This window comes from Capra hircus, chromosome 11 (genome assembly GCF_001704415.2).
Source record: "Capra hircus breed San Clemente chromosome 11, ASM170441v1, whole genome shotgun sequence".
NCBI classification, from domain to species: Eukaryota; Metazoa; Chordata; class Mammalia; order Artiodactyla; family Bovidae; genus Capra; species Capra hircus.
In genome coordinates this window covers 2,499,988-2,523,921 of record NC_030818.1, presented here as the reverse complement: position 1 = coordinate 2,523,921, position 23,934 = coordinate 2,499,988, and the positions used below count along the sequence as shown (strand labels likewise).

Below are 23,934 nucleotides of genomic sequence, written 5' to 3'. Positions count from 1 at the left end.
TTATATTTGGAGCATAAGCCACCGGAGTTTGGAGCGATTTTAAGGGGTCATCTCTAGCCATTGAGATGGCCACTCTTCCCTTTCAGGGTCTGCCAGCGGGGCCTTCAGTTGCATTTTCATGAAGCGGACTGGAAAAGGGATTGTGTCCTTTATCGGCCTCCTTTCTCACACGCTCAGTCTTATGTATCAGCTTCCTACCAGTGTTCTTACAGGAGAGCTTAGAGTGAGTGCCTGTTCCCACCTGTCTTGTCGCTTTCTCGCCCAGAGATCCTTTGGAGAGAAGCCTTCCTGGCCTTTGTCATCTGACAGCTTCTTGTGGACCTAGAGTCTAATCCTTGGATGCTCAGGGCAGCGCTTGCTTGTGAATACATTCTTTCTTATTAGTTCAGACATTCTTGCCTATAGGAGAATAGGCTGTTGAGTCGTGGCGAGGGAGTGGGAGGGGGGAAAAGGCCTTCCGTTAGAGTCGCATCATGAGGCTGCTTGTGAGACATATTTGCACGGCGCTGAGGGCGTTGGACTGAGAGTCAGGAGACCTCAGTTTACCTCCTGGCTCCTCTGCTTGGGTAAATCGCTTAACTTCTGGGGCTTGGTGTCCTCTTCTGTGATACGAGCACGTTATATGACAGGGCTAGAGGCTGAACAGCAGTGAACTGGGGCCTCGGGATGTGGAGGCTCGGAGTGTCGCTCTCCGTCTTGTCACTTGGCGCTGTTTCTGTCTCTGCTGAGACCCCAGGCAGAAGCCAGGGCATTTAAGTCTGGTTTTCAAAGAGGAGAATGCAGCCAGCGGTGGTCGGTTTCTCTGATCGGTTTAGAACTCACCTGTGGCCACCTTTCCTGGTAATATCATTTCACAGCTCCTAGAAGGCTCAGGGTTTGGAACTGTATTGGGGCACCTCAAGATGAGGTCTTAGCAATCAGATAGAGTTCACCTGTGAAGCCGTAGGTGCAGGACTCCTGGAGTGAACAGTCCCAAGTGCCTCCCATGTCTTCTCTGGCTTGCTACCTGCGTTGCTTTGTGTCCTCCCCACAGCTCCGTGAGGCAGGTGTCAGGGCGCCTTATTCTGCAGGCGTGGAGACTGAGGCTCGCAGAGGCTGCAGGCCTGCTTGTGGGCTACCTTTATCCTCCTTCTTAGGCTTGGGGAAGAACCAGCACAGAAGAGAAAGCCGTTCTTAGTTACATGCGTTCCTGTGGGATGTTTGGAAAGGGAAGATTTCTCTTTTTTGTCTCTTAGAATAAGCAAAGCAAAGAAGAAATCGGAAGGGTTGACGCAGAGCATGGTGGACAGATGCATTCAGGTACACAGCTGCTTTCCGTGGGCCTCTCAGCTGGGCTTGTCTGTCTGGGACCCTTTAGGCTCAGTCTCCTTGGCAGCATCCTCCCGACTCTGTGAAGGATTGGGTATCCCCTGGGGCCTTGGGGGGACCTGAGTCATAAGCAAAGAAAAGGGGGAAAGAGGGAGGGGAGGGAGGAGAGTAATGATCGAAGATGTGAGCACAGCGGGTGGGGAGGAAGGGTTCACTGAGGAGTGGTGAAGTGTGACCACCCAGAACGCCACCCCACACCCTGGGCACAGGGCCTGGGCTCTTGCAGGTCCCTGGCTGAGTGTAGGGCTTGTGCCGGGCTTTGCGAAGTAGGAGGGACAGCACACTGGTTTCAAAGCTGGGGTGACTCCATTTTAGTAGGAACTGCTGGGGAGCTTCCTGAGGTCTGGGCTTCTCCTTTCCCCAGGACGAGATCGTAGACTTCTTGACCGGGGTACTTACTCGTACCGAGGGGCACGTGGGCTCCGAGCCTCGGGATCAGGATGCCGAGAAGAAGAAGAAGCCCCGAGACGTGGCCCGCAGAGACCTGGCCTTTGAGGTCTCGGAGCGGGGCAGTCGACCTGCATCACCAGCTGCCAAGCTGCCTGCCTCCCCCTCGGGCTCAGAGGTAATGCAGGCAGAGAGGGGGCGCTGTTGCTGGGGAGTCAGCAGAGTGGGTTCCTGTGCTTCCCAGAGAAGGCTGCTGGCCTTGCCAGGCCTCGGAGTTCCTACAGGGGGAATCCCTGACCGGGGAACTCCAAGGGGACTTGATGATTGACACTCCATCCAAACGACCTTGACTTGGCCCTTGTCCTTCTCAATCTACTCAGGATCTCTCCAGTGTGTCCAGCAGCCCCACCTCCAGTCCCAAGACGAAAGTGACCACAGTGGCCTCTTCCCAGAAGTCCAGTCAGATTGGAAGCACCCAGCTGCTGAAGAGACACGTGCAGCGGACAGAGGCTGTGCTGACCCACAGACAAGCCCAAGGTGCGGCCGCCTGGCCCAGGGGCCTCTCTTGGCTTCTGCCTTCTCAGTTGACGTCATGTGGCAGTTGGGAAGTATTGGCACCTGCCGCTTTTTCCAGACGTATCTGTCCATGCAGAATTAGGCTGGAATAAATACTGAGGGCTGCTTTCAAGGATGAACTATGACACAAGGTCTGTGCGCTGGTGTGACTGTGCTCCACTAATTATAGCCCCGTCTTGGCCTTCGGGCAAGTTCTCCTTCATGAGCCGATCCATGTGTACTGGCCTCAGATGTTTTTTCTGACTCCCAGTTGGGGAAGCTGTGTCTTCTCTTCAGGCCCAGCCTTTCCTGCAGTCTGGGAGCTCTCCGGGTCCTGCAGACAGGGCTGGCCGTGCTCATCAGATACCAGGGCAGCTCCAAAGCCTCGTGCCTGCCCTTGGAGAGTTAAGATTCCTACACTGGGACTTCCAGTGATGTTTTTCAGGAATCTCTGGAGATAGGTTTTCAATTAGTCTGGGAAATACTTGTTCAGTTAAAATTAAGAAAGCAGTGGCCGTGATGTAAGAAGCGGCCCTGCCCCACTTTGGTCCAGTCAGCAGTCCTGAGGTGAGGCCTCTTAGGCCTGGGCCAGGAGCGGGTATCATCCGAGAGTCTCCGGCTGGGGAAGAGGCGGCAGCCAGAGGTGGCTGTCAAGCAGACAGACTCTTCGGCTGCGTTTCTTGTAGTGGAGCCACAGGGTCAAGACTTAGACCCAGGCCTCGTCCAAGGTTGCCCAGAGGTAGCTGTGAGTGTGAGTGGATCGATGGAGACACAAAAAGAGGCCAGCCCACTGAGGTCCACACGGATCCTCTGTGACCCGCACCGTCCCCAGTGGTGGCCAGGGTCACGTGGGCGCTGTCCCCTCGGCTTTTGATGAAGAGAGAGACAGCAGTTTGTGGTGTTTCTGGAGGCAACGACTAGTCAAGGCCAGAAGGCCTTCTGCAAGGCTGACTGGGAGCTGGGTGCAGAACGGGACCCAGAGTGGTGTGGAGGAGAGCCTCAGCACGGCCGCCTGGCACGGGCAGAGCTCGCGGGCAGTGGGTGAGGACAGCGGGGGCTCCTGGGCCCTCGCCAGGCGCCTCGCCTTCCTCTTGGCACTTGACTTGCTGTTGCTCATGGAATCCGGGCAGTGGCCCCATGAGGCAGGTACATGCATCATTTTCAGTTTATGGATGACTCCAAGGAGCTGCTAAGTGGCAGAATCAGGTTTCAAATTCATCAGTAATCCCAGGAAAAGCCTCTGTTGACCATTTTTCAGAACATTTTCATACCTTTTCTTCCTCTCTCTTTTCTCCTTTCTCTGGCTGGCTGTGATTCTGTAATTCTTTCTGATTCATTCCAGCTCAGTTTGCTGCTTTTCTGAAACAAAACATGCTGGTGAGGAAAGCTCTTCCTCCCGGCACCTCCTCCTGTCTCTTTGGTGAGTATCACTCTCTCCTCGCCTGCACCCTCCGCTCTCTGCTTCTCTCCTCCTCCCTCTCATCCTCCTCCCCAGCCCTGCTTCTCTTTTGTCTCTGATTCCCCCTGTTCTCTTCTCTCCGCATTTTCCTTTTTTCTTTGCTGTCCTTTGGCTCACTCCGTAGTCTTTGCTTTTCCGCCGTCCACTCTGCCCCTCATGGTGGTTCTCCCCTTCTGGGTCTCACTGTGGTGCTTGGCTCTGCCTCTCCCGTGTGTGCCTGTGGGCCATTCCCTGCGCGCCTGTGTCTCCCTGTTTTCCCCTCGCCCCTCGTCTCCTGCTTCCATCCTGGCCTCTGCAAGCACTGAGCAGCGTCACTATGTCTCCTTTCCCCTTGGCCCTCCTTCCTGTGCTGATTTTGGTCAGTGCGTCCATCCCCTAAGCAGTGCTTCCTTTCAGCTGATTGTGGCCTCACTGTGGTCTGGATTGGTTCCCTGTGGCCCCACCCCAGCCTCCCCCTGTCACTCCCACCTCCCATTTTTCATGTGAGTCCAGCCCTCTGTCTCCTTCCTCCTGCCTTTCCGCCCCTGATTGCCTGTGCTGAGAAGGACGGGGTGTGCTTCTGAGTGGAAAGAGGAGGGGACCTGTGAGCCAGGCTGAAGGATAACTTAAGCGTCTGGGAGGCTTCGCTCTGTGCAGGATGTGTCTGTTGGATTTGGTGGACAGGGTGGCCTTTCTCAGTCCTGTTACCACTGACCTGGGGACTAGCTTGTGCCGTGGGCCCCTGTTGCCCTGTTACTTCAGGGTCAGAACTGTAAAGTCGTCTCAGCTGTGATGCCCCCGTGCCTAGTAGTTACTCAAAGCCAGCCTGGAGTCCTGGTGATAATCCTTCCCATGGTCAGCGTTTGACAGGTAGACCCTCAGCCTTGGGCCCTTGAGGGGACTCAGAGCTCTGGGGACATCTGGCTTGTAGGGAGGACAGAATAGCCTGCTCCTCTATTGCTTGTGCAGAACACGTTGGCTGGCCTGCAGCCAACGGGGGGAGGGCGGAAGGCTTGCCACATTCTGAGTCCGGGAAGCCCTGTTGAGGTCCACTGCGGTGAGTCCCATTTGTTCGGCAGAGTCGGGATGGCATCTCCTTCCTTTCTGTTTCCACCGACTCAGAGCTCCTTCCTTCCAAGCCCAGGACAGGGGAGGGGAGGGGACTGTCCCTGGAGAGGGCCGTTGTGGAGATGAGCATAGGTGGGCCTGAAGGAGTGGCCTTCTTTGTGGACACGCTGGGCCGGTTCTTCCCACACGGCCATGCCGATGCTGGTCCCGGTCATCAGTGTCTGTCGGGCTTCTCTGGATCGTGGAGAACTTCACCACAGCTCCATGTCTTAGTTCCTATTTCATCAGAACAAACCGAGGAAGCTGAGAAAGAGGAGCTCAGGGTCCAGCTGAAGCGGCACCATCCCTCCAGTCCCCTTGCTGGCAGTAAGACCTGCAAGCGGCCGAAGATCAAGGTGTCCCTCATCTCCCAAGGGGATGCAGCTGGAGGGCCTTGCGCCCCTTCCTCAGGGGCCGCTCCTGAAGGTGAGTGTCTCTTCGCCTGCTTAAATAACAACCGACGGGACCATCCCGGAGACACAGTATTGCCCTCTTGGTGGCTACTTGCTGGGCAGCTCCTCCTCTCCCTCGGCACAGCAGGCGCCCAGAGAAAGACAGCACGGGTTGCATGTGGGAGAGAGTGGGCAGTGAGCTAGGATCAGGGAGGCAGGACAGGGATCAGAGGGAGCTGGGGGTCATTCACAGCATCGTACTCTTTGTTTCCTTTTGCTTTCAATTAAAGATGATAAAATATTCCAGGAAGTTTAGAAAACAGAAGGAAAAGATAACCTCCAACTCTTCCCCACCCTAATGTAGAGTTACCCTTCCTTTTTCGACTTTCAGTCTTTTCTATAATATTTTGCATTCAGCCTGGACTCTGGGACCCTGAAAGGTCAGCCCCAGTCTGGACTGACTGGCGGCCTCGGGGTTTTCTGTTTTGCAGCCGCAGGAGGGAAGCCCCTCACCATGACGTTGGGACAGGCGTCCACAGGGGCCGCAGAACTCACCGGGCTTCTCGCCACAGCCAAGTGAGTCTGTCTGCTGGTCTGTCTGTCCCCTTCTTTCCCTTCACCTCTTCTCAGGGTCCAGTGAGTGCTTTGGAAGATAGTGGATTCTGGAGTCTGTCTGTCCTGTGAACATGACTTCTTTCTGAGTCGGGTGTTTTTCCTTTGGGTCAACTCAGAGTTGACTTTTACTTAAAGTTTACAAAGTGTCCTGTAGCTCTTGCTTCAAGACCTGAAGTCTTTCCTTTAGGCCTGACTTTGTAGGACTGGAGGCTGGATTGAGAAGGTGAGACAAGACACCGAAGTTCTAGCCTTGCGTCCATTGCTGAAAGCCTTGCTGGGCCCCTGCTGGACCCTCCTGGTACAGCCAGGGACCTTTAGGTGACGGAGCTCCTGTCTTTGTCTCCAGGTCAAGTGCTTCTGAAGGGGGTGTCTCAGCCAGCCAGGCGTCCTCAGTGGTCTCCAGCAGCGCCTCGCCCAGTGCCTTGCACACACTCCAGAGCCGCCTGGTGGCCCCGTCTTCTGGCGGCTCCCTCCCAGGTACCTGCTAACTCAGCACCCCCCACACCCCACCCTCACCTCCCAGCCAAGTCTCTCTGTCTGCTGCTGGAGGGTGGCCCTGGGAAAGCACTGTGGAGCTAGGTCTCAGGGGTGCGCCTCTGGGTCTCAGGCTTATTGTAGAGACTTGGCATGGAGCGGGAATTAACTTTGAGGTGGGGGAGTTTGGGGCCTTAACATCTGCAGGGAGTAAATGTCCTAGTTTGCAGGTGATGTCTCTTGTACTGTAAGGAAGGGATCCCTAACCCACAGGCCTTGGCAGTCCTGGTCAGTGACCTGGTAGGAACTGGGCCCCACAGCAGGAGGTGAGCTATTGGCTAGCGACCCAAGTTTCATCTGCCACTTCCCATTGCTTACATTACTGCCTGAACCATCCCCACTGCCCCCGCTCCAATTGTCTTCCACGAAAAGTCCCTGGCACCAAAAAGGTTGGGGACTGCTGCTATAAGGAGAAATAGCGGGTAGGTTTCCAGCTGTGTTGGTGTTTTTCAGCATGTCTGGATGAATAAAGCTGGAAATGGTACTGTATAGGGCATCAGCAGAATGAGACATGTTTCTGAGACATGGTCCCCTCACCCTGCATTGAAAGCCTAGTTGCTTGAGCCCAGCAGGGTGCCCCGTTCTTCCAAAGGACCTTCCTCTTTGCTGTCGGGCCACTGGACTGTGCAGCGTGAAGTCTAAGTCAGGTATTGGGGATTCTTCTGGCTTGCAAGTGGGTCCATGTTTTCCTTGGTGTTACTGAACCCATTCAAATTGCAGGCCAGGTGGTTTGGAGCTGGCTGGCATGTGCAGAGTGAATCCAAGACAGTGTGTCAGGAATAGTGGGCGTCTGGCATCTCTCTGTGGCACCGGAAATGTCCAGGGGAAAGAGTGTCGGTGTCTCAGTTGGTCACTGAGGATGGCGGGCACAGCTGCTCGTGAGAAGGTGCCCCAGCCCGCGCTGACGTCTCTCGTGTCCTCCCTTAGGGGCCGCGTCAGCCAGCAGCCTTCTCCAGGGCCTCAGCTTCAGCCTGCAGGACATCAGCAGCAAGGCCTCTGGCCTCCCGGCCAGCCCCTCCCCTGGGCCAGCCCCGCAGGTGCACATCTGCCTCCCCTGGGCGGGACAGGGCGGGAAGGGAGGAGGCCTCCTCAGCTTAGCTGGTTCTGGCAGGGACACTGGGTCAGGGACAGGTAGCCTCTGACTCCACAGCGGGGCACTACCAGAGGCTAGTGACAGGTTTCTAAATCTCTTTGTATCTTTGCTTTCTTGTTTGTAAAATGAGGATAATGATAGTGCCTCCCTCGCAGAGCTGATGTGGGGATTAAATAAGAGCACATGTGGAAATGCCTGGCAGAGTGCCTTGCGTGGGGTAGGCGCTCAGTGCCCGGGGAGGTATCACGCACGTGGGCCCGCCACGCTGGACTGTTGCAGCTTCTGACTGGCGGGGCTTGTGCCTGCAGGCCGCCAGTGTGAAGCTGCCGACCCCCGCACAGAGCCTGGGCGCCGTCACCACGGGCGCTGGCAGCATTGTCCGCGCTGTCCCTGTGGCCACCGCCCTCTCCTCCTTGGGCGCCACTCCCGGTGGGAAGCCCACAGCCATCCACCAGCTGCTGGCCAATGGGGGTCTCGCTAAGTTAGCAAGCAGCCTCCCTGGCCTGGCTCAGATCTCTAACCAAGCATCAGGTAAGTCATGAGAACTGTGGGGATCTTCCCCCAAGACCATCCCACCTTGCATGGGCAAAGTATGATGCTGAACCCAGCCCCACAGGGTCCTGGCCTTGCCCTCTCGGGATTCAGCTCTGTGGTTCCAGTCCCAGGGAACGTGAGAGTACACAGGCTGTTCCTGCTGCTTTTGGACTGATTGACAGGGCCTAGGTGACCCAGCTGGGGAGGAGACCACGACGGGAGGCCGGGTGGGGGATTGTCACATGGGAGGTCAGGGGGACGCTCCAGGAAAGGGAAGTGGAGGCTGGGACAAAACAGCCTACCACTGTCTGTCTCTCTCAGGCTTGAAGGTCCCCACCACCATCACTCTGACCCTGCGTGGCCAGCCCAGCCGGATCACCACGCTGAGCCCCGTGGGCACAGGAGCAGCCCCGTCAGAGGAGCCCGCCTCCCAGGTGCTGCCCTCCAACTCACAGGTGAGTCTGTCTGGGGAGACCGAGGACATGGGCCCAGCGTTGGGCGGCGGGGCCCAGCTGGCTGGCTGGCTGGGGGAGCTGGGCTGGTTGGCAGGCCCGCTGCACCTCCACTCTCGGAGTGTGTGGCTTTGTTACTGCGGTTGGGTTTTGGGTCTTGTCCTTTAGAAGTAGAGCTGGTGTACAGTGTGTTCGTTTCAGGCGCACAGCACCCTCAGCTGTGCCCTTTTTCAGATCCTTTTCCCTTTAGGTTGTTATAACCTGTTGAGCACAGTCGCCTGTGCTGTTCAGTGGGTCCTTGCTGGTCGGAGCTTGTAGCTCTGAGGCTGAGGGAGTCGTGGGCCTCTTGGCGGCTTCCTCTCTGTAGCTCCCCTGGATTGGGTGAGGAGTAAACATGAGCTGTGTTCGGCGCCGGGTCAGTGCTCGTCTTCTTCCCCTCTCCGCCTTTTTCTGCTCTGCTCTTGGCTTCACCGTTCAGAGGTTACGTAGGAGCAAAGTGGTAATGTTCTTTCTTTGACTCTCAGCCTTGGGCCATCCCAGATCTTTGTGTTCATTGTTGTCTTTTCAGGGCACAGTTAGGTTTTTATAGCTCTTACACAGGAAAACGCCATTAGTTTCTCTTAGCTGACCTGATTTCCATTGTGACCTTTTCAAGTAAAATGTTTCTAACTTCAAATCGCGATCTGAGGGCCACCCAAAGATCAGAGGGTAACAACAGAAAGTCCTGAGTCCGGCAGGGCACGCGCGCTCCTCGAGCGTCCGGTTTTCAGCCGAGGCCTCCTGTGTGGGCCCTGGGGTGCAGCTTCCACGGCTGAGGCCTAGCCAGTGCCCTGACTGCTGCCAGGCCAGCCCCACCCTGGGACTGGGCACCGGTGCCCTCCCACCTGAGCCTCCCCAGGGGAAAGTACTGCTCAGAGGTGGTTACTCTGGCTTCATGCAGAGAGGTGCGGGTGATTTATTTTATTCTCTATTCTTTTTAATTACAAAAGTGATTGCAGTTACTTTAAATAATCCAAAAGTTATAGAAATAAAATAATTTATAAAGTGAAAATTTCCCATGATACCACTCCCAGGGATGATAGCCCCTGTTGGTAGCTTGATATGCATTTTTCTAGATTATTCTTTCTACAAAATTCATTATTTTACTCTTTTGACAGAAATTGGACCACAGAATATGGCTATTTTGTAGCTAACCTTGGTTTGTGAAACACATGGACTCTTTCCCTGTCCTTTCCTTGGGGACTTGTCTATTTCCTGTCAGTGGCTGTCTCTTGCTTCCCTGGGCTGATGGACTAAAGTGCATCTCACCAGTTCCTGTTAGAGAGCTATGTTTTGTTTCTCAGTAGCGCAAACATTGGTATGGTGACTACCCCTTGCTCACAATTTCTGTGTACCTCTGGGAGATTCCTATAGGCTGGAGACGGTAAGCTGGGGCCTGCACATCTAACGTGTGGCTGTTGTTGTTTAGTCGGTAAATCGTGTCCGACCTTCTCATGGCCCCATGGACTGTAGCCTGCCAGACTCCTCTCTGCATGGGACTTCCCAGAACATCTGGCTAGCTGCTGACTAATTGTCCTTCAGAAGGGTTTGTTCATTTACAGTTCAAGCCACAGAGATGAGAATACCTCTTTTCCTCCACCTTGTTGATTATGAAAATCAGTATTTTTAATTTTACTAATTTGATAGATGAAAAAAAATTGTTTTAATGTGCATTTTCCTGATTACTTATGAGGTTGTGTCTTTAATGAATTACTTGCCATATTCTGTATCTACTCAATTCATAGAAACTTTATATATGCAGATATTTATCCTTTTTACAAATATGCAAATATATTATACAAATTGTATATGCTTTATTCCAGTCAGTTACTTTTATATATATATATATATATTTTTTTTTTTTTTCTGTTGAAGTATTAAGTTGCTTGTCTTTTAATTTTTGTTTCTGGGTCTTTTATCAAACAGGCATTAAAAATTGTCTATGTAGTTAAATCTTCAAATTCTTCCCTTTATGACTCTAAAGTTTTGTGTCTTAAGAAAGCTCTTCCCATTGTAAGGATATAATCTTTTTATGTTTTTAAAATTTTAATGCCTAAAACTGTGGTAAAATTTGCTTACAGACAGTTTACCATTTTACCCTTTTTAAACTGACGGTTCCATGCCATATCCATGTTGCTGTACAGCCGTCACCACCGTGCACCTCCAGAACTGGCCCATCATCCCTTGCTGCAACTCTGTGTTCCCTTACATTGCTTGTGTTCATTTGCTTACCTTCAGTCCATTTGGAATTTATTTTTCACTCTGAGTGCGGTAAGGATCTGACTTACTGAGTCCGTTCACCTTCCATTCATTTGAAGGGAGCTGCTCTCACATTCTAGATTTCTTACGTACACACGGGACCTGTTAGTACCCTTGACCTATTTCTGTACTACTGGATTATTGTTTGATAATGCATGTTCTTAAGTATCAATTATGTTTCTAGTTCCCTAAGATCATCTTTATTCTTTTCTTTTTATGAATAATGAGTTTTAAGATTTGTTCATTGCCATTTTGGAATCAAATGAACTGAATGAGCACAACTATTTCTTTTAAGTCAGTTAAAATGATTAATTACTTTCAAACATTTCCTAATATCAAACTGTCTGAATTCCAGATTCAGTATTTGTTCAGTATGTCCTGTTCTGTTTTTATTTTTTGCACATTCCTAAATTTTATTGTATACGTATAAGAAACAAGAACTTCAGAGGTAACGCAAGTCTAGTCTTGATTTACTTTTGTTTTCCTCAGGGTTTTGACGTCTACGTCTATTAGTAAGATTGGCCTACGGTTTTCTTCCTCTCTGCTCTTGCTTTTTGATGTATGTCCTTTCCTTGTCCAGTTTTAGAATATGGCAAACATTTTCTTTCTCATATTCTAAAACATTTATATAGCACAAAAATTACCAGTTGTTGATGGTTGGATGGAAATGACCTGTAGGCCGTTTGGGCCTGTTTTCAGGCAGTCTTAACCTTTGTTGATGACACGTTGATGTCCAACCAGAAGACAGATCCTCACCAGTTATGTTCCTTTTCTTTTAGATGGTCCTCTCCAGCTTGCTCTGGCTGGGGGCAGGTGGAGGGATCCAGTTAGAGTTGAGAAGAGAGCAGAGGTCAGCGAGAATCCTTTTCCATGGCTAAATTGCAGGACTTCTGCTTGATGGTATTTACTTGAAAGCTCACTTTTTAGCTGAGTAAAATGGGTGTGTCGGTTACTAGGAGGGTTCTAGTGGTGACTGTTTTCTTTTAGACAAAGGAGGTGTTTCTAGGTTAAGGCTTGCTGATTCAAAAGTGTTTACCAGTTATTTCAGTGTTCAGACTGCCAGACAGAATGACCTCAGGGAAAGCTCAGGCCTTCTGTCTTCAGTTAGCTGTGTGACCCTGGGCAGATTGCCTGGCCTCTCTGCATTTTCTCATCTGGTCTAGCAAGGAGGTTGGCAGAAGTCAGTGGCTGTTGTGGTGGCCTTAGTGGGGGCTGTCTCAGAAAGCTCTTGTGGCTCTGGGAAGATGGATTTCTAAAAGCTGAGAAACAGCCGCCCATTTCTGATGCTTATATGGCAGTTGGAGATTTGAACACTGACTGGATTATTGTTTATGAAGAAATTGCTAATCTTTTTAAGGTGTGATAATAGTTTTAAGTTTGAAAAATAATCTTTTTTAAATTTGGAGGTTATAGACTACAATATTTATGGAGAGAACGAATTTAAAAAAGAAAAGCTTGTGAACACGGATAGACTTCTCTAAGGTCTGCACCCTTATTTATCTCTGCTGTTCCCGGTGGAGATGAATACTTACTGTGTGTTTCCTTATGAAACTGGGCCATTATGCGGCCCTACAGCTGCAAAGCTGCAGGAGAAAGGGGAGACAGTGTGGTACCCTGCGTCAGGGTCCTGGGAATGGACTCCTTGACTGTGATCACAGTGCCCTCGTCAGGCTGGCAGGCAGCCTCCAGCTGTCTGCCCAGCGGGGTCATTGCTCCCAGCACTCCTGGTCTGGACAGAGCTCATCTGTGTGCATTCCAGCCCGCCCTGGGGCCGGGCCAGCGCGTGGGCCACGGAACCTTTCAGGTTTTGATTGTAGGACCTTCATTCCTCCTCACGTGTGTCCTCCCTGCCCCCCGCCCCCCACCCCCGCCTTTACCGCATCCTCAGAGACCTCTTAGGAGTTTTCCAAAGGCGGAACTAGAGAAATAGGGAGAACCTTTGTGGAAAAAGGCCAGCTCCCTCTACTTCCTTCTTCCCAAGCTGCAGGGCTCAACAATTCACGTCATCCTCCACAGCACTTAAAAAATGAACATGACGTAGAGCAATGATGCTGCCGGAGCAGTCATGGAAAACTTAGCTTCAACTCTGTCACCCTTAACAAGTCACCCGTTTCCTTTTTCCTGCATTCTTTCCCTTTTTTTTTACATAATGATAGGAGCCAGTGGTTATGGTCGACACACAGGCGCTTTGTGCAGGTCGGCGTGTGTAGCCTCGCAGCAGCCCTGGGGAGCGGGTGCCCTGGTGTCTGGCTCACAGAGGAGGGAAAGGGGACCCAGAGCGCGGAGGCCACGGCCCTGAGAAGTGGTGGCGGCGGCTCTCTGGCTGCAGAGTCTGTGGCTGCCGGAACACCCATCCTTGGACCTCTGCCTTCCCCCACCGAGCATTATTGCTTTGGAATAAGTTCTCAGGGCGGGGTAACTGGCTTAGGAAGAGGGTCGGTTGTGCTAACCTGGCAAGCTGTTGACCTTGTTCACTGCCTCTCCCGCCACAGCGCCTGCCTCCAGCCCCCTGAGGACACTGTGCCACGTCTTCCTCTGCCAGGCTGGTGACGGCTGCTGCACGGTGAGGCCTGGGCGGCGGTGCGGTCCTGCTGAGCTGTCCACTTGTCCAAAGACCTCTTTAACACAGTCATTCTTGCCTCTCTGTCAGCTGTCTTCAGGGCTGGGCCTCCGGGTCTTGTGTAATCATGAGGCAAGGTGATAGAGCACCAGCAACGGGACCCTGCACCCCAGTCGCTACAGATCTGATTCCCTCAGCAACATGGCTAGGCACGAATCTGAGGCACTGCTTCCCCGTCAGTAGCTGTCACTTGACCCAGGAAGCGGTGTCAGACTGCTTACTGCATCGTGATAAAGGAGCACCTCTTGGAAGTTGGTGCCTCCCCGCGCCAAGTTAGGAGGAGGCATCTGTGTGGTCCGGGGCTGTAGGAGTTGAGGTCAAGAGCCCTGTGCTGAGGGCAAGGATCATCCCGGCCCCCAGCTGGCAGCTCAGTTCCAGGGGGCTTACTCTGTCCGTGACTGTCCACCAAACAGTCGTGGGAGAGGTCTTTCCAGGCGGCACTCACCGTGGGAGCCCCACTGGGTACCTGGTGCCTGCGGAGGCCTGGGGACTCCACCCCCAACCCATGAGAGGGCGCAGAGAGCCGACTGTCCTCTCTGAGTCCCTTTGGCCGCTTCCAGAGCTGGGGACAGCAGCTGCCGGGAGGAGAGAGCCAGCTTTTCTTTTTTCCATCGTGTTTGGGCAGTTCTTGTATTCCGAAAGGCTGAAGAGGACGAAGGGGACAGCAGACAGAGTGGCCTGGAGGGCCCGTCAGTGATGAAGACGTTGTGGGCTTGAGGCTTTGCGTCTGGCACCTAAGGAACTGTGGATGCGACCGGAGATGAGAATTTGCCGGGCCAGAGGAAAGAAGCCCCAGCCCCTGAAATTTCTGTGCTCAGTGGTGGAGCAGGGACAGCTGCTAAGTGAACATCTTGGCCGTTCGTCCCGTGAAACTCGGACAGCAGGACAACAGATGCCGTGCCTCGGTGTTTCCGTTTCAGCTCTGTGTGTGATTCTCGTCGTCTTGCTCAGACGTGGGAGGATGATCGGCATTGACTCTCCTGTGCAGGGCGCTCAGTACCAGCCTGAGTCCTGGAGGTGGAGGTCCCTGGAGAAGCGATTACTGAGGATGGAGCCCTGAGCCCTTCCTTACCTCCGCATGACACTTGTGTGCAAAAGTATTTTTAGATTTGGTTGAGAATCTATCCTCCAGAGCAGGCTTCTTTGCCTGTTGTACTCTAGAAAGTTTCCAACCCAGGTGTAAGGCATCCCACGTATGACTGTCCAGTATCTGTAGGCAGGGAGGACCCACAGCATGCCACGGCTGGACCTGTGGTGAGGGTCCTGACCTGGGGGCAGTGCATATCCAAAGCAAGCCACCTATGTTCAGTCCAGGAGCCTCAGTCCAGTCTGAGTGGCAGCCGGGAGGGAGCCTGTGGTATAGAGGAACCTCAGACAAGGCAGACTGGGGGTCCATGCAGGGCCCGGGGCAGCGCACACCCCAGGCGTGGAGTGGGCAGGTTATACGCTGTACCCTCCCCGACCTCCTGCCGAGCTTGTCTCCGAAGTGATTCACACAGAATTAGCCTGCATCCTTGCATTAGTGGGCAGGTAACTGCTTTCTAAAATTCAGGCAGCATTCAGTAAGTTGGAGGAAGATATGAAATGTGAAGACATCTGGGGTCAGGGGTGTGGTGACTTTACAGGTAAGATCGTAACATACCAAGAGGAACTGAGGACAGTGAGGCCGTGAGGCCTGTGTGAAGCTTTTAGCAGTCACTCAGCGCAGGTTCCTGAACAACCCATTCACAACCTAGGCGTACATTATAGTCAGCACTGGGGGGCTGCTCTGAAAGATGCTGACCCCCCGTGGGCTGGGGCCAAAGGAGAAGCTGAAAAAACATCCCGCGTTTGTCTCAGTCCTAGAAAGCTTCCCGCAAATGATTTCCTGAGGCTTGGCTTATACACCGGGAAGGATGCCAAAGCTGGAGAAGGGGAATAGTCAGAACCTTGGTTCTGCTGCACTGTGGAGGGACGGGCTAAAGGGGGAAGTAGTTGAAGTCCCTAGAATCATGCTCCCCAATTCCATACTTCTCTAGCCACAGTTCTCGAAGTGGAGAAGGGGCTTTTCTCTGCCAATCACGTAACAGACCTAGAGTCCCTGACCTCGGAAGGTGACGCTACTGGCCAAAAGTGTAGAAGGATCCAGAGGGCTTTAGCTGAGTTCTTGGGTGACAGGTACATGTTGATGCCCTGTGAAAACAGTCTTTGAAGATGAGGTCGCTGATGGAGGAAGACCTGTCCTCAGCTCCAGTACTGGGACAGTCCTGGGCTGGATGGGGTATAGAGCTGAGCTGCTGTGACAGTTCTGTTTTTCCATTAGGCAAAACAATTAAAAATAAAAACAGATTTTGGATTGCTTCAGCATGTCTTCAGTCAACTTCTTCCTTTTATTCTGGTGACCACCCAGTGGAATGGCACAGAAAACAAAAGCTACAATGTTAGGGTAATTCCGCTGCCCATCCTCCTGATGCCTGCAGTACCCACGAGGTGGGCCCTGTAACTCCCCTTTTACAGATGAGGAGACTGAGACACAGAGAAGCCACGCAGCAGGACTGAACCGGACAGGCTGCTACCAGTATCTGTTCGTCTCGGCCCTGTGCTGGGATTCTGCAGTGGGAGACCGCAAGTGGAGATTAGCGCAGGAGGTGAGGGGATGGTGGCTTGGCCTCCATGTGACTCCTTTCAGTTTAGACCCTAGGCCCACCAGGCCTAGAGTGACTGCTGCTGCCCTGGTGGGCTCTTGGCTGGGCCTGAGTCAGTAGGTGGGGTCCCTCACCCGTGATCCTGAGAGATGGAAACCTCTTTGCATATCCTATCCCTCTGCTGCCCTCCAGTAATTAACGACTTAGTGATGAATGAAAGAATTCCAACCTCCGCGTTATCTGTGAACTTGTATCTAAGAGGACCTTCCTGAAAGTAAAGTGAAAGTGTTAGTTGCTCGATCGTGTCCAACTCTTTGCAACCCCATGGACTTTGCAACTTCTCTGTCCATGGGACTCTCCAGGTAAGAATACTGGAGTGAGTTGCCATTTCCTCCTCCAGGGGATCTTCCCAACCCAGGGATCCCACCGGGGTCACCTGCACTGCAGGCAGATGCTTTGCTGTCTGAGCCACCAGGGAGTCCCTTAAATCCCAGGTGCCTGCCTTCAACCTTGGAGCCCCCGTGGTGGAAACTGTGGTTCTGGTATACCGCTGAAAAGGCCTTCACATGCGAGCTCTTCTCGTTCCCTTCCTTACCTCATCTCACTTCAGCCCCAGTCTCACCGACTTGGGTGTGTCAGATGAAGGGGAGGTAAAGATTAGGTTGTTTAAATGATAGCTGTCTTAAACTTGAGCAGAATAAGGACAGGGCCATAGCAGATTAGGATGCAGAAGAAATTCTGTTGCCTTTTCATCTCCCTTTCCAAAGCCTATGTTTTAGTTAGGGTTGATGGCTGCAAGAAGCAGGAAACTCTTCACTACCCAAATTAGTTCTAAAAGGCAATACTCTCACAAGGTGCCTTCACTGACGGGTAGCCTGCCAGTCTCCGCTGCTCGCCTGAGGATGCCCACTGAGCTGGCATGGCCAGGGGCCGGTTTTGACTCTCATCACCGGGTTTTCCATCCCTTTGTGAGTGGCCAGTCTGTCTTTCATCCACATTCTGAGCACAGTGAGTCTGGTTGGCTCAATCCCACATGCAGGTTGGTTCTTCTCATATCCTTTCTCACCCCAGTTTGGTAACATCCAGAGGATGAAGTCATATGGCCAATGTTTTTGCCTTCCTAAGGGATTAAAAAACAAAACTACCTGAGCTATTTCGGGGTGTGTGTGTGTGTGTGTGTGTGTGAGAGCTATTTCGTGTGTGTGTGTGTGTGTGAGCTATTTCGGGGGTGTGTGTGTGTGTGTGTGTGTGTGTTTAACTTACATTGAGAGCATAGGGACATCCCATGTTAATTTCATCCAGTTTCCTCCAGTACTTAAAGTTCCCATAACATAGTTCAGTCTAAGTCAGTAAAGATTGATACATTTGACTACATGGAACTTTAAAGCTGTGGTTTAAAAAAAACACCTTTTTTAAAAGTGCGAAATAAATTGTGTGTGTGTGTGTGTGTGAAAGAAAACAGAAAAGAATGGAAATATGCACATCTACCTGTTGGCAGATTTCCTGCAGAGGGTAAAAGGGTTAGGGAAAGAGATCTATATACAAACCCCAACAAATGTCAAACAACATAGTGAAGCATCACAGTACACCTAGGAGAAAGGCTCAAACAAAAAACAGAATAAGGATGCAGGGAAAGTGTCTCTCTTCTACATCACTGGTGGGAGCATCAAATGGGTTGCTCCAGGTTTTTGCTATGACTACATATTACTTTTAATATCCAGGTGGCTCAGTAATAAAGAACCCGCCTACCAATGCAGGAGATGTAGGTTCTATCCGTGGGTCAGGAAGATCCCCTGGAGCAGGAAATGGCAACCCACTCCAGTATTCTTGCCTGGGAAATCCCATGGACACAGAGGCCTGGCGGGCTACAGTCCGTGAGGTCGCAAAGAATCAGACATGACTGAGCAGCTATACCACAGCAGCAGAAATGAATGTTGTGTGGGCTGAATGCACCATAGTTTTTGTTAACTGCTTCCTTGTTGAGTGGCATCTTGACCGTTTCCAGTTTGGGACTGTTGCAGATAGGGCTGCTGTGAGCATTTCTAAGGGGGTGTTTGTATAAACTTCCGTTTTCATGTCTCTGGCATAAATGCCCAGCAGTGTGATTATCAGGTCATATGGTAAATTTTTACCTTTTGAAGAAACTGTCAGACATTTTCCTAAGTAGCTCTTCCATTTTATGGTCCCGCCAGTAATGTAGTCAGTCACTCAGTCATGTCCAACTCTTTGTAACCCCATGACCCGCAGCACGCCAGGCCTCCCTGTCCATCACCAACTCCCGGAGTCCACCCAAACCCAAGTACATTGTGTCAGTGATGCCATCCAACCATCTCATCCTCTGTTGTCCCCTTCTTCTACTGCCCTCAATCTTTCCCAGCATCAGGGTCTTTTCAAATGAGTCAGCTCTCCACATCAGGTGCCCAGAGTATTGGAGTTTCAGCTTCAACGTCAGTCGCTCCAGTAAACACCGAGGACAGTAATGTAGAAGAGATCCATTTTCCCTGCATCCTTATACTGTCTCTGTTTTTTGTTTGAGCTGTTCTAGGTATATGGTGATATTTCATGTTGTTTAAAATTTGTTGAGGTTTATATGGTCTAGGATCTGGTGGTTCTGTCCTCTTGGTATATTTTCTGTAGGTGCTTGAAAGATTATACTGTTGGGTGAAGGGTAAATGGTGATAAAATTCTGTTGCTTGATGGTATTGAGTTCTTATAGCTTATACCCTTGCTGATTTTTGTCCCGTTCTGTTGGTTGAGAGAGTGCTGTTGAAATTTCCAACAATAATTGTGGAATTGTCTCTGTCTCCTTTAAGTTTTTGCTTCAAATATTTTGCAGTTCTGTTATCTGGCGCGTACCACTTAGGATTTCTGTGTCTTTTTGGTGGATTGACCTTTTTATCATTATGTAATGTCCCTCGGACTGCAAGGAGATCCAGCCAGTCCATCCTGAAGGAAAGCAGTCCTGAATATTCATCAGAAGGATTGATGCTGAAGCTGAAACTCAATACTTTGGCCACCTGATGTGAAGAACTGACTCATCTGGAAAGACCCTGATGCTGGGAAAGACTGAAGGCAGGAGAAGGGGACGACAGGATAAGATGGTTGGATGGCATCACCGACTCAATGGACATGAGTTTGAATAAATTCCAGGAGTTGGTGATGGACAGGAAGGCCTGGTGTGCCACGGTCCATGGGTTGCAAAGAGGCAGACAAGACTGAGCGACTGAACTGAACTGAATGTCTCTCTGTACCTGGTTATTTTCTTTGCCCTGAAGTTTACTTTTATCTGACAGACATTCACATGTCACATCTGATTCCGTTTCTGGTTTTGGTATTTTTTTATGCTTTAAGAATTGTCTTTCATTGTTTTCGGCTGCTCTGGGCCGCCGTCGCTGCGCATGGGCCTTCTGTAGTTGTGGCGCGCTCGGGAGGCTGTGCTGCAGTGCACGGCTTCTCACTGCGGTGGCTTCTCTTGCTGGGGAGCGCCGGCTCTAGGGCACGTGCACTTCAGCAGCTGTGGCTCATGGGCTTATTTGCCCCGTGGAATGTGGGATCTTCTAGACCAGGGGTCGAATCCGTGTCTTCTGTGTTGACAGGCAGATTCTTAATCCCTGGACCAGCAGGGAAGTCCCATGATTATCTTTTTTGTACCCTTTCTTCTATTGCTAAACATCTCCAGTTATTTTCTACAATAAATTCCCAGAAATAAGACAGTCAAATGGTGTGAGTAATTTTTGTGACTTACTGTTGTCTAAGCAGCTTGTGATAAATTACGCCCTCACCAGCAATGCATAATGCTGCTTGTTTGTTTTTAACTTCACCTCACTTTATATGTTTAATTTAGAACAATGGAACAGTGGGAAATGTTTCCTTTTTCTTTCTGCAGCTCAGTTCTGAAATTAGAAATTTCCTGTCGAAGGAACCACATATCCCAAGTTCTAATTTGGGACATACGGGAATGTGGTAAGAAGGGAGACGGAGAAATGGGTAATCTTTTATTTGATGTCATAGCTGCTTACATACATGAACACACACCCGCACTCAACTCCCACACATGAACATTACACGTGTGTACAGGCGTCCGTGCCTCACACCCTCACAAGCACATCACACACAAGTAATAGCATTTGTGCACGCACCAGTTTACTCCTAGGTTTTGTCTTATTCTGTTTGGCCTGCTATAATAAAAGGCCACAAATTTGGAGGCTTGTAAGTGAGAAATTTATTTCTCACAGTTCTGGAGGTTAGCAGTTCTAAGACCAAGATGCCTACAAATTCAGTGTCTGGTGACGCCCCCTTCCTAGGCTGTCTCTTAGCTGTAACCTCTCTTGGCAGAAGGGGGCAAGGGAGCTTTCTCGGCCTCCTTCATCAGGGCACTGACCCCATCCACACGGGCTCTCCGCTCATGGCCTGATCGCCTCCTGGAGGCCCTGCCCCCGTTGCGCCATCACACTGGGATTGGGCTGGGAGGCCATGACGTGAGACCACGGCAGACCCCTCACGGAGCCCCTGGCTGGGCGGGGGGCTCAGCATGGCCAGGGCATCCTCGGAGTCTGTCTCTGGCTTTTATTCCCTTATCCTTGCCCAAAGTCCCCGCCACTACCAGTTGCAAAAGTCTTAACCACTGGTCTGGGAGCGGAGGTTGATTCTGGGACGGGAAATGAGGGTTTGGAGAGATAAGCCTCCGAAGAAGGTGAAAGCAGAGCTTCCTCTCCTCTCTGAGATGGTGAGTGAGTTTGGCTAAACCCCTGGATAGAGCCCTGGATGGTGACAGAGGTCTGGATTCTGACAGACCCATGTCAGGAACCAGGGCTGGCACCTGCCACATGGGTGGCGTTGAGTAGCAGCTTCGAGAGGCAGTTATGATTTGTGTCTGTGGTGTCTCCCTTTTGTTTTTCCTAACAGAGTTTTGTTTCTCTCCTTGCTTAGTCTCAGGAGTGTGTGTGTGTGTGTGTGTGTGTGTGTGTGTGCAGGGGGAAGCAGATGGGCTTGGCCCATATCTCTGCCCTGGTAGTCAAGAGTGGATTCTATCCCTTCTCCAAAGCGGGGTGGGAAATTGGCCCAGGTCACTGGTGGGAAGAGCTGCTCTTCTGCAGGCCCACCAGTGTCTGGGGCTGATGGGATAACCACTTCTCCAGAATGAACCTGGGCATGGCTCCTGTGTGGGTCAGAGCCCTCTGGGAGCCACTCAGAGGCAGGTGGGGAATTCTGATGGGGAGGGTGCCGGGAGCCACCACGGGAGATCCCACCCATGACAAAGGTCACGCGGAGAAGATCTGACGGGCAAAGGCAGATCAGAATTCGAGGGACTCCCTGGACCAGCTCGAGCATCTACCCCAAAACCAGAATCTGTCTGTCTTACTATTTTGCGCCTTTCACCAACTCTCCTGACATTAACAGGGGGCTGTCCCCGACCACCTTTCTCTGGAGAATAGCAACATTACTGCTGCTGCTAAGTCACTTCAGTCGTGTCCAACTCTGTGCGACCCCATAGACGGCAGCCCACCAGGCTCCCCCGTCCCTGGGATTCTCCAGGCAAGAACACTGGAGTGGGTTGCCATTTCCTTCTCCAATGCATGAAAGTGAAAAGTGAAAGTGAAGTCGCTCAGTTGTGTCTGACCCTCAGCGACCCCATGGACTGCAGCCTACCAGGCTTTTCTGTCCATGGGATTTTCCAGGCAAGAATACTGGAGTGGGCTGCCACCGGGGCTCTAGCTAATAAGTCTCCTGGACATGAGAGGAGTATTTCAAATCAAACCCCCTCTGTTAGCATTCTGGCTTGCTTGGCAGGTCTATCCAGACTCTTGCAGCTACGCATGTGATTGTTCACAGCCTCCCAACTGTGAGAGACACGGGAAGCCTAAAACAGAGCCCTTCAAAGAGTTAAAAACTATTAGAGTAGTGCTGGTGTAGGATTTCGTTATTGGGCCAATGCTTGTTGCTAAGTTCCCCTATCTCTTATCCACTGTGCACCTGGGAGTGCATTAGTTAACATAGTTGGAAAGTAAGAAAAACAAGTGTAGCCTTGAAATTAACCACATCAGACCTTTGAGCTAATTGGTTCTTTCTTGTAACTCACTGCACCTTTGCTCCGTGAGAAATGTAACCCTGTTTAATACTTTCTGAGGCTGACATAGATTAGAAATATAAAGAAAAAACACTTCAAGGGAAAATAAGTTTTCTGGTTGAGCAGCCTTTATCAAAAGAGGGTCATACAATGTCCACAGGCCTCCAAGGCCAGAAGATAATGTACACAACATCATTTGTGGGAAAGGTTTGCAGAAAAAATCCTGGTTTTGATAAGGGCAAAACTGCTGGAGTGTTTGGGCTGACTCTGCGTGACCTTGCATCCTTCATTTCTCTCTATGTACAAGTCAAGGTATAAAAGTCCCTTTTGAAAATAAAGTTATGGGCCTCGCTCACCAAAGAAGCTTGGTCACCCCGTGTCTTTCTTTCTTTCTTTCTCTCTCTTCCTCTCTTTTTCAGGCTGATCCCTTGGAGCATAGAGGCTCTCTGCGTTCACTTATCTGCCTGGGCTTCTAGAACCTGAACAGGAAGACGCTCTGCGTCTTCACTCCCCCGGGAGACCGGGAGGGCGCCTGTGGCCTCCGTGAACAGAGCAAGTCCCTTGTCTCAGGGCTTCGTTAGCTTTCTGTGTAAACCAAGGAACATCAGCTTCTGTTCTTTCCTCTCTCATTCATTCATTCACCAACGCTATTTCTCCCCAGGGTTCCCCTGGATCCCGCGGGGGCTGGACCCCGGCAGGAGGGGGGTTCTGATGCTGACTAATATGTACAAACACCGTAATAATTGAGGTGGAAAAGAGTTTGGGTGGGTCCCGGACACCTGTCCTGTGGCCTGCCTATAGTCTCTCAGTCGTGCCCAACTCTCTGTGACCCCATGGGCGTAGCCCACCAGGCTTCTCTGCCCATGGGTTTCTCTGGGCAAGAATACTGGAGTAGTTTGCCATTCCCTTCTCCAGGGGCTCTTCCTGACCCAGGGGTTGAACCCGGGTCTCCAGCATTGCAGGCAGATTGTTTACCGTCTGAGCCAGCAGGGAAGCCCACTGTCTATGGAGACAGGTAGAATTGGGGATTGGTGGTGAGCAGGAAACGCTGACTGCCCTGAGGGAGCCTACATTCTGGGGCGAAGATAGAGAATGGGTCTGGCAGTGGCAGGATGGGCGAGGCACTGGGTGCCTGAAGGCACGTGGGAGGGGTGCCTGAGCCAGTCAGGCTTCCCCAGATTCTTCTGAGAGGGGCTGGAAGGAAGAGCCAGAGCCGTGGAGGGATTGCTTTCCAGGCCAGTGTTTTCTGTGCTTCCCGGTCCGAGGAAGGGCCAGGCAGCTGGGGAACTGAAGTGGGGCCTCGGGACTCAGCCCAGACAGGCTGTGAGGGTGGGGACATCACGGTGGGGAGGGGGATGCCATGGGGGTGTGGAGTCAGGAAACTGGGAGGAAGCAGGGCCAGTAAGGAGCCTTTCACACTAAGACGTTTGAGGTTTAACTTGAGGGCGGTGGGGGGTATTGGCCAGGTTTATGCAGAGCTGGAATGGGCATGAGTCTTCTAATTTGCCGTCTGACTTCCTCAATGCACAAGGCCATCTCAGAGTGGCGCTGCTCTACAAGAGGCGCTACGGTCCCTCCACTCCAGCCTAGGTGTTTTCGTCTGAGCTTTCATCTCTGGCTGTGCGGGGTCTTCACTGCTGTCTCTGGCTGTGCTGGGTCCTCACTGCTGCATCTGGGCTTCTCTATTGCACCGGCTTCTGGTTGCGGTGGCTCCCCTTGCTGCAGAGCAGTGCTCTCGGGGGCTCGGGCTTCCGTAGTTGCGTTTCCCGGGCTCTAGGGCACAGGCTTGGCAGTTGTGGCACATGGGCTTAGTTGCTCTGCAGCTGGTGGGATCTTCCCTAATCAGGGAT

General features: G+C 51.7%; 1 protein-coding gene across 8 annotated transcripts in view; it reads left to right on the top strand.

The window, feature by feature from the left end:
• KANSL3 (KAT8 regulatory NSL complex subunit 3) overlaps nt 1-18,986 on the top strand; it is a 44,274-nt gene extending 25,288 nt beyond the window's left edge. For 2 of the 8 annotated variants that reach the window (XM_018054853.1, XM_018054860.1), the window contains exons 12-22: nt 1,236-1,299; nt 1,733-1,933; nt 2,136-2,292; nt 3,653-3,730; nt 5,090-5,281; nt 5,739-5,823; nt 6,209-6,339; nt 7,324-7,433; nt 7,798-8,020; nt 8,345-8,478; nt 18,854-18,986. In XM_018054853.1, the coding sequence (XP_017910342.1) occupies nt 1,236-1,299; nt 1,733-1,933; nt 2,136-2,292; nt 3,653-3,730; nt 5,090-5,281; nt 5,739-5,823; nt 6,209-6,339; nt 7,324-7,433; nt 7,798-8,020; nt 8,345-8,478; nt 18,854-18,880 (1,402 nt within the window). In that variant the 3' untranslated portion in view covers nt 18,881-18,986. Of the gene's footprint in view, nt 1-1,235; nt 1,300-1,732; nt 1,934-2,135; nt 2,293-3,652; nt 3,731-5,089; nt 5,282-5,738; nt 5,824-6,208; nt 6,340-7,323; nt 7,434-7,797; nt 8,021-8,344; nt 8,479-13,265; nt 15,737-18,853 lie in introns of those variants that run through there. The other 6 variants (XR_001918768.1, XM_018054855.1, XM_018054854.1 and 3 more) reach the window with 6 other exon arrangements.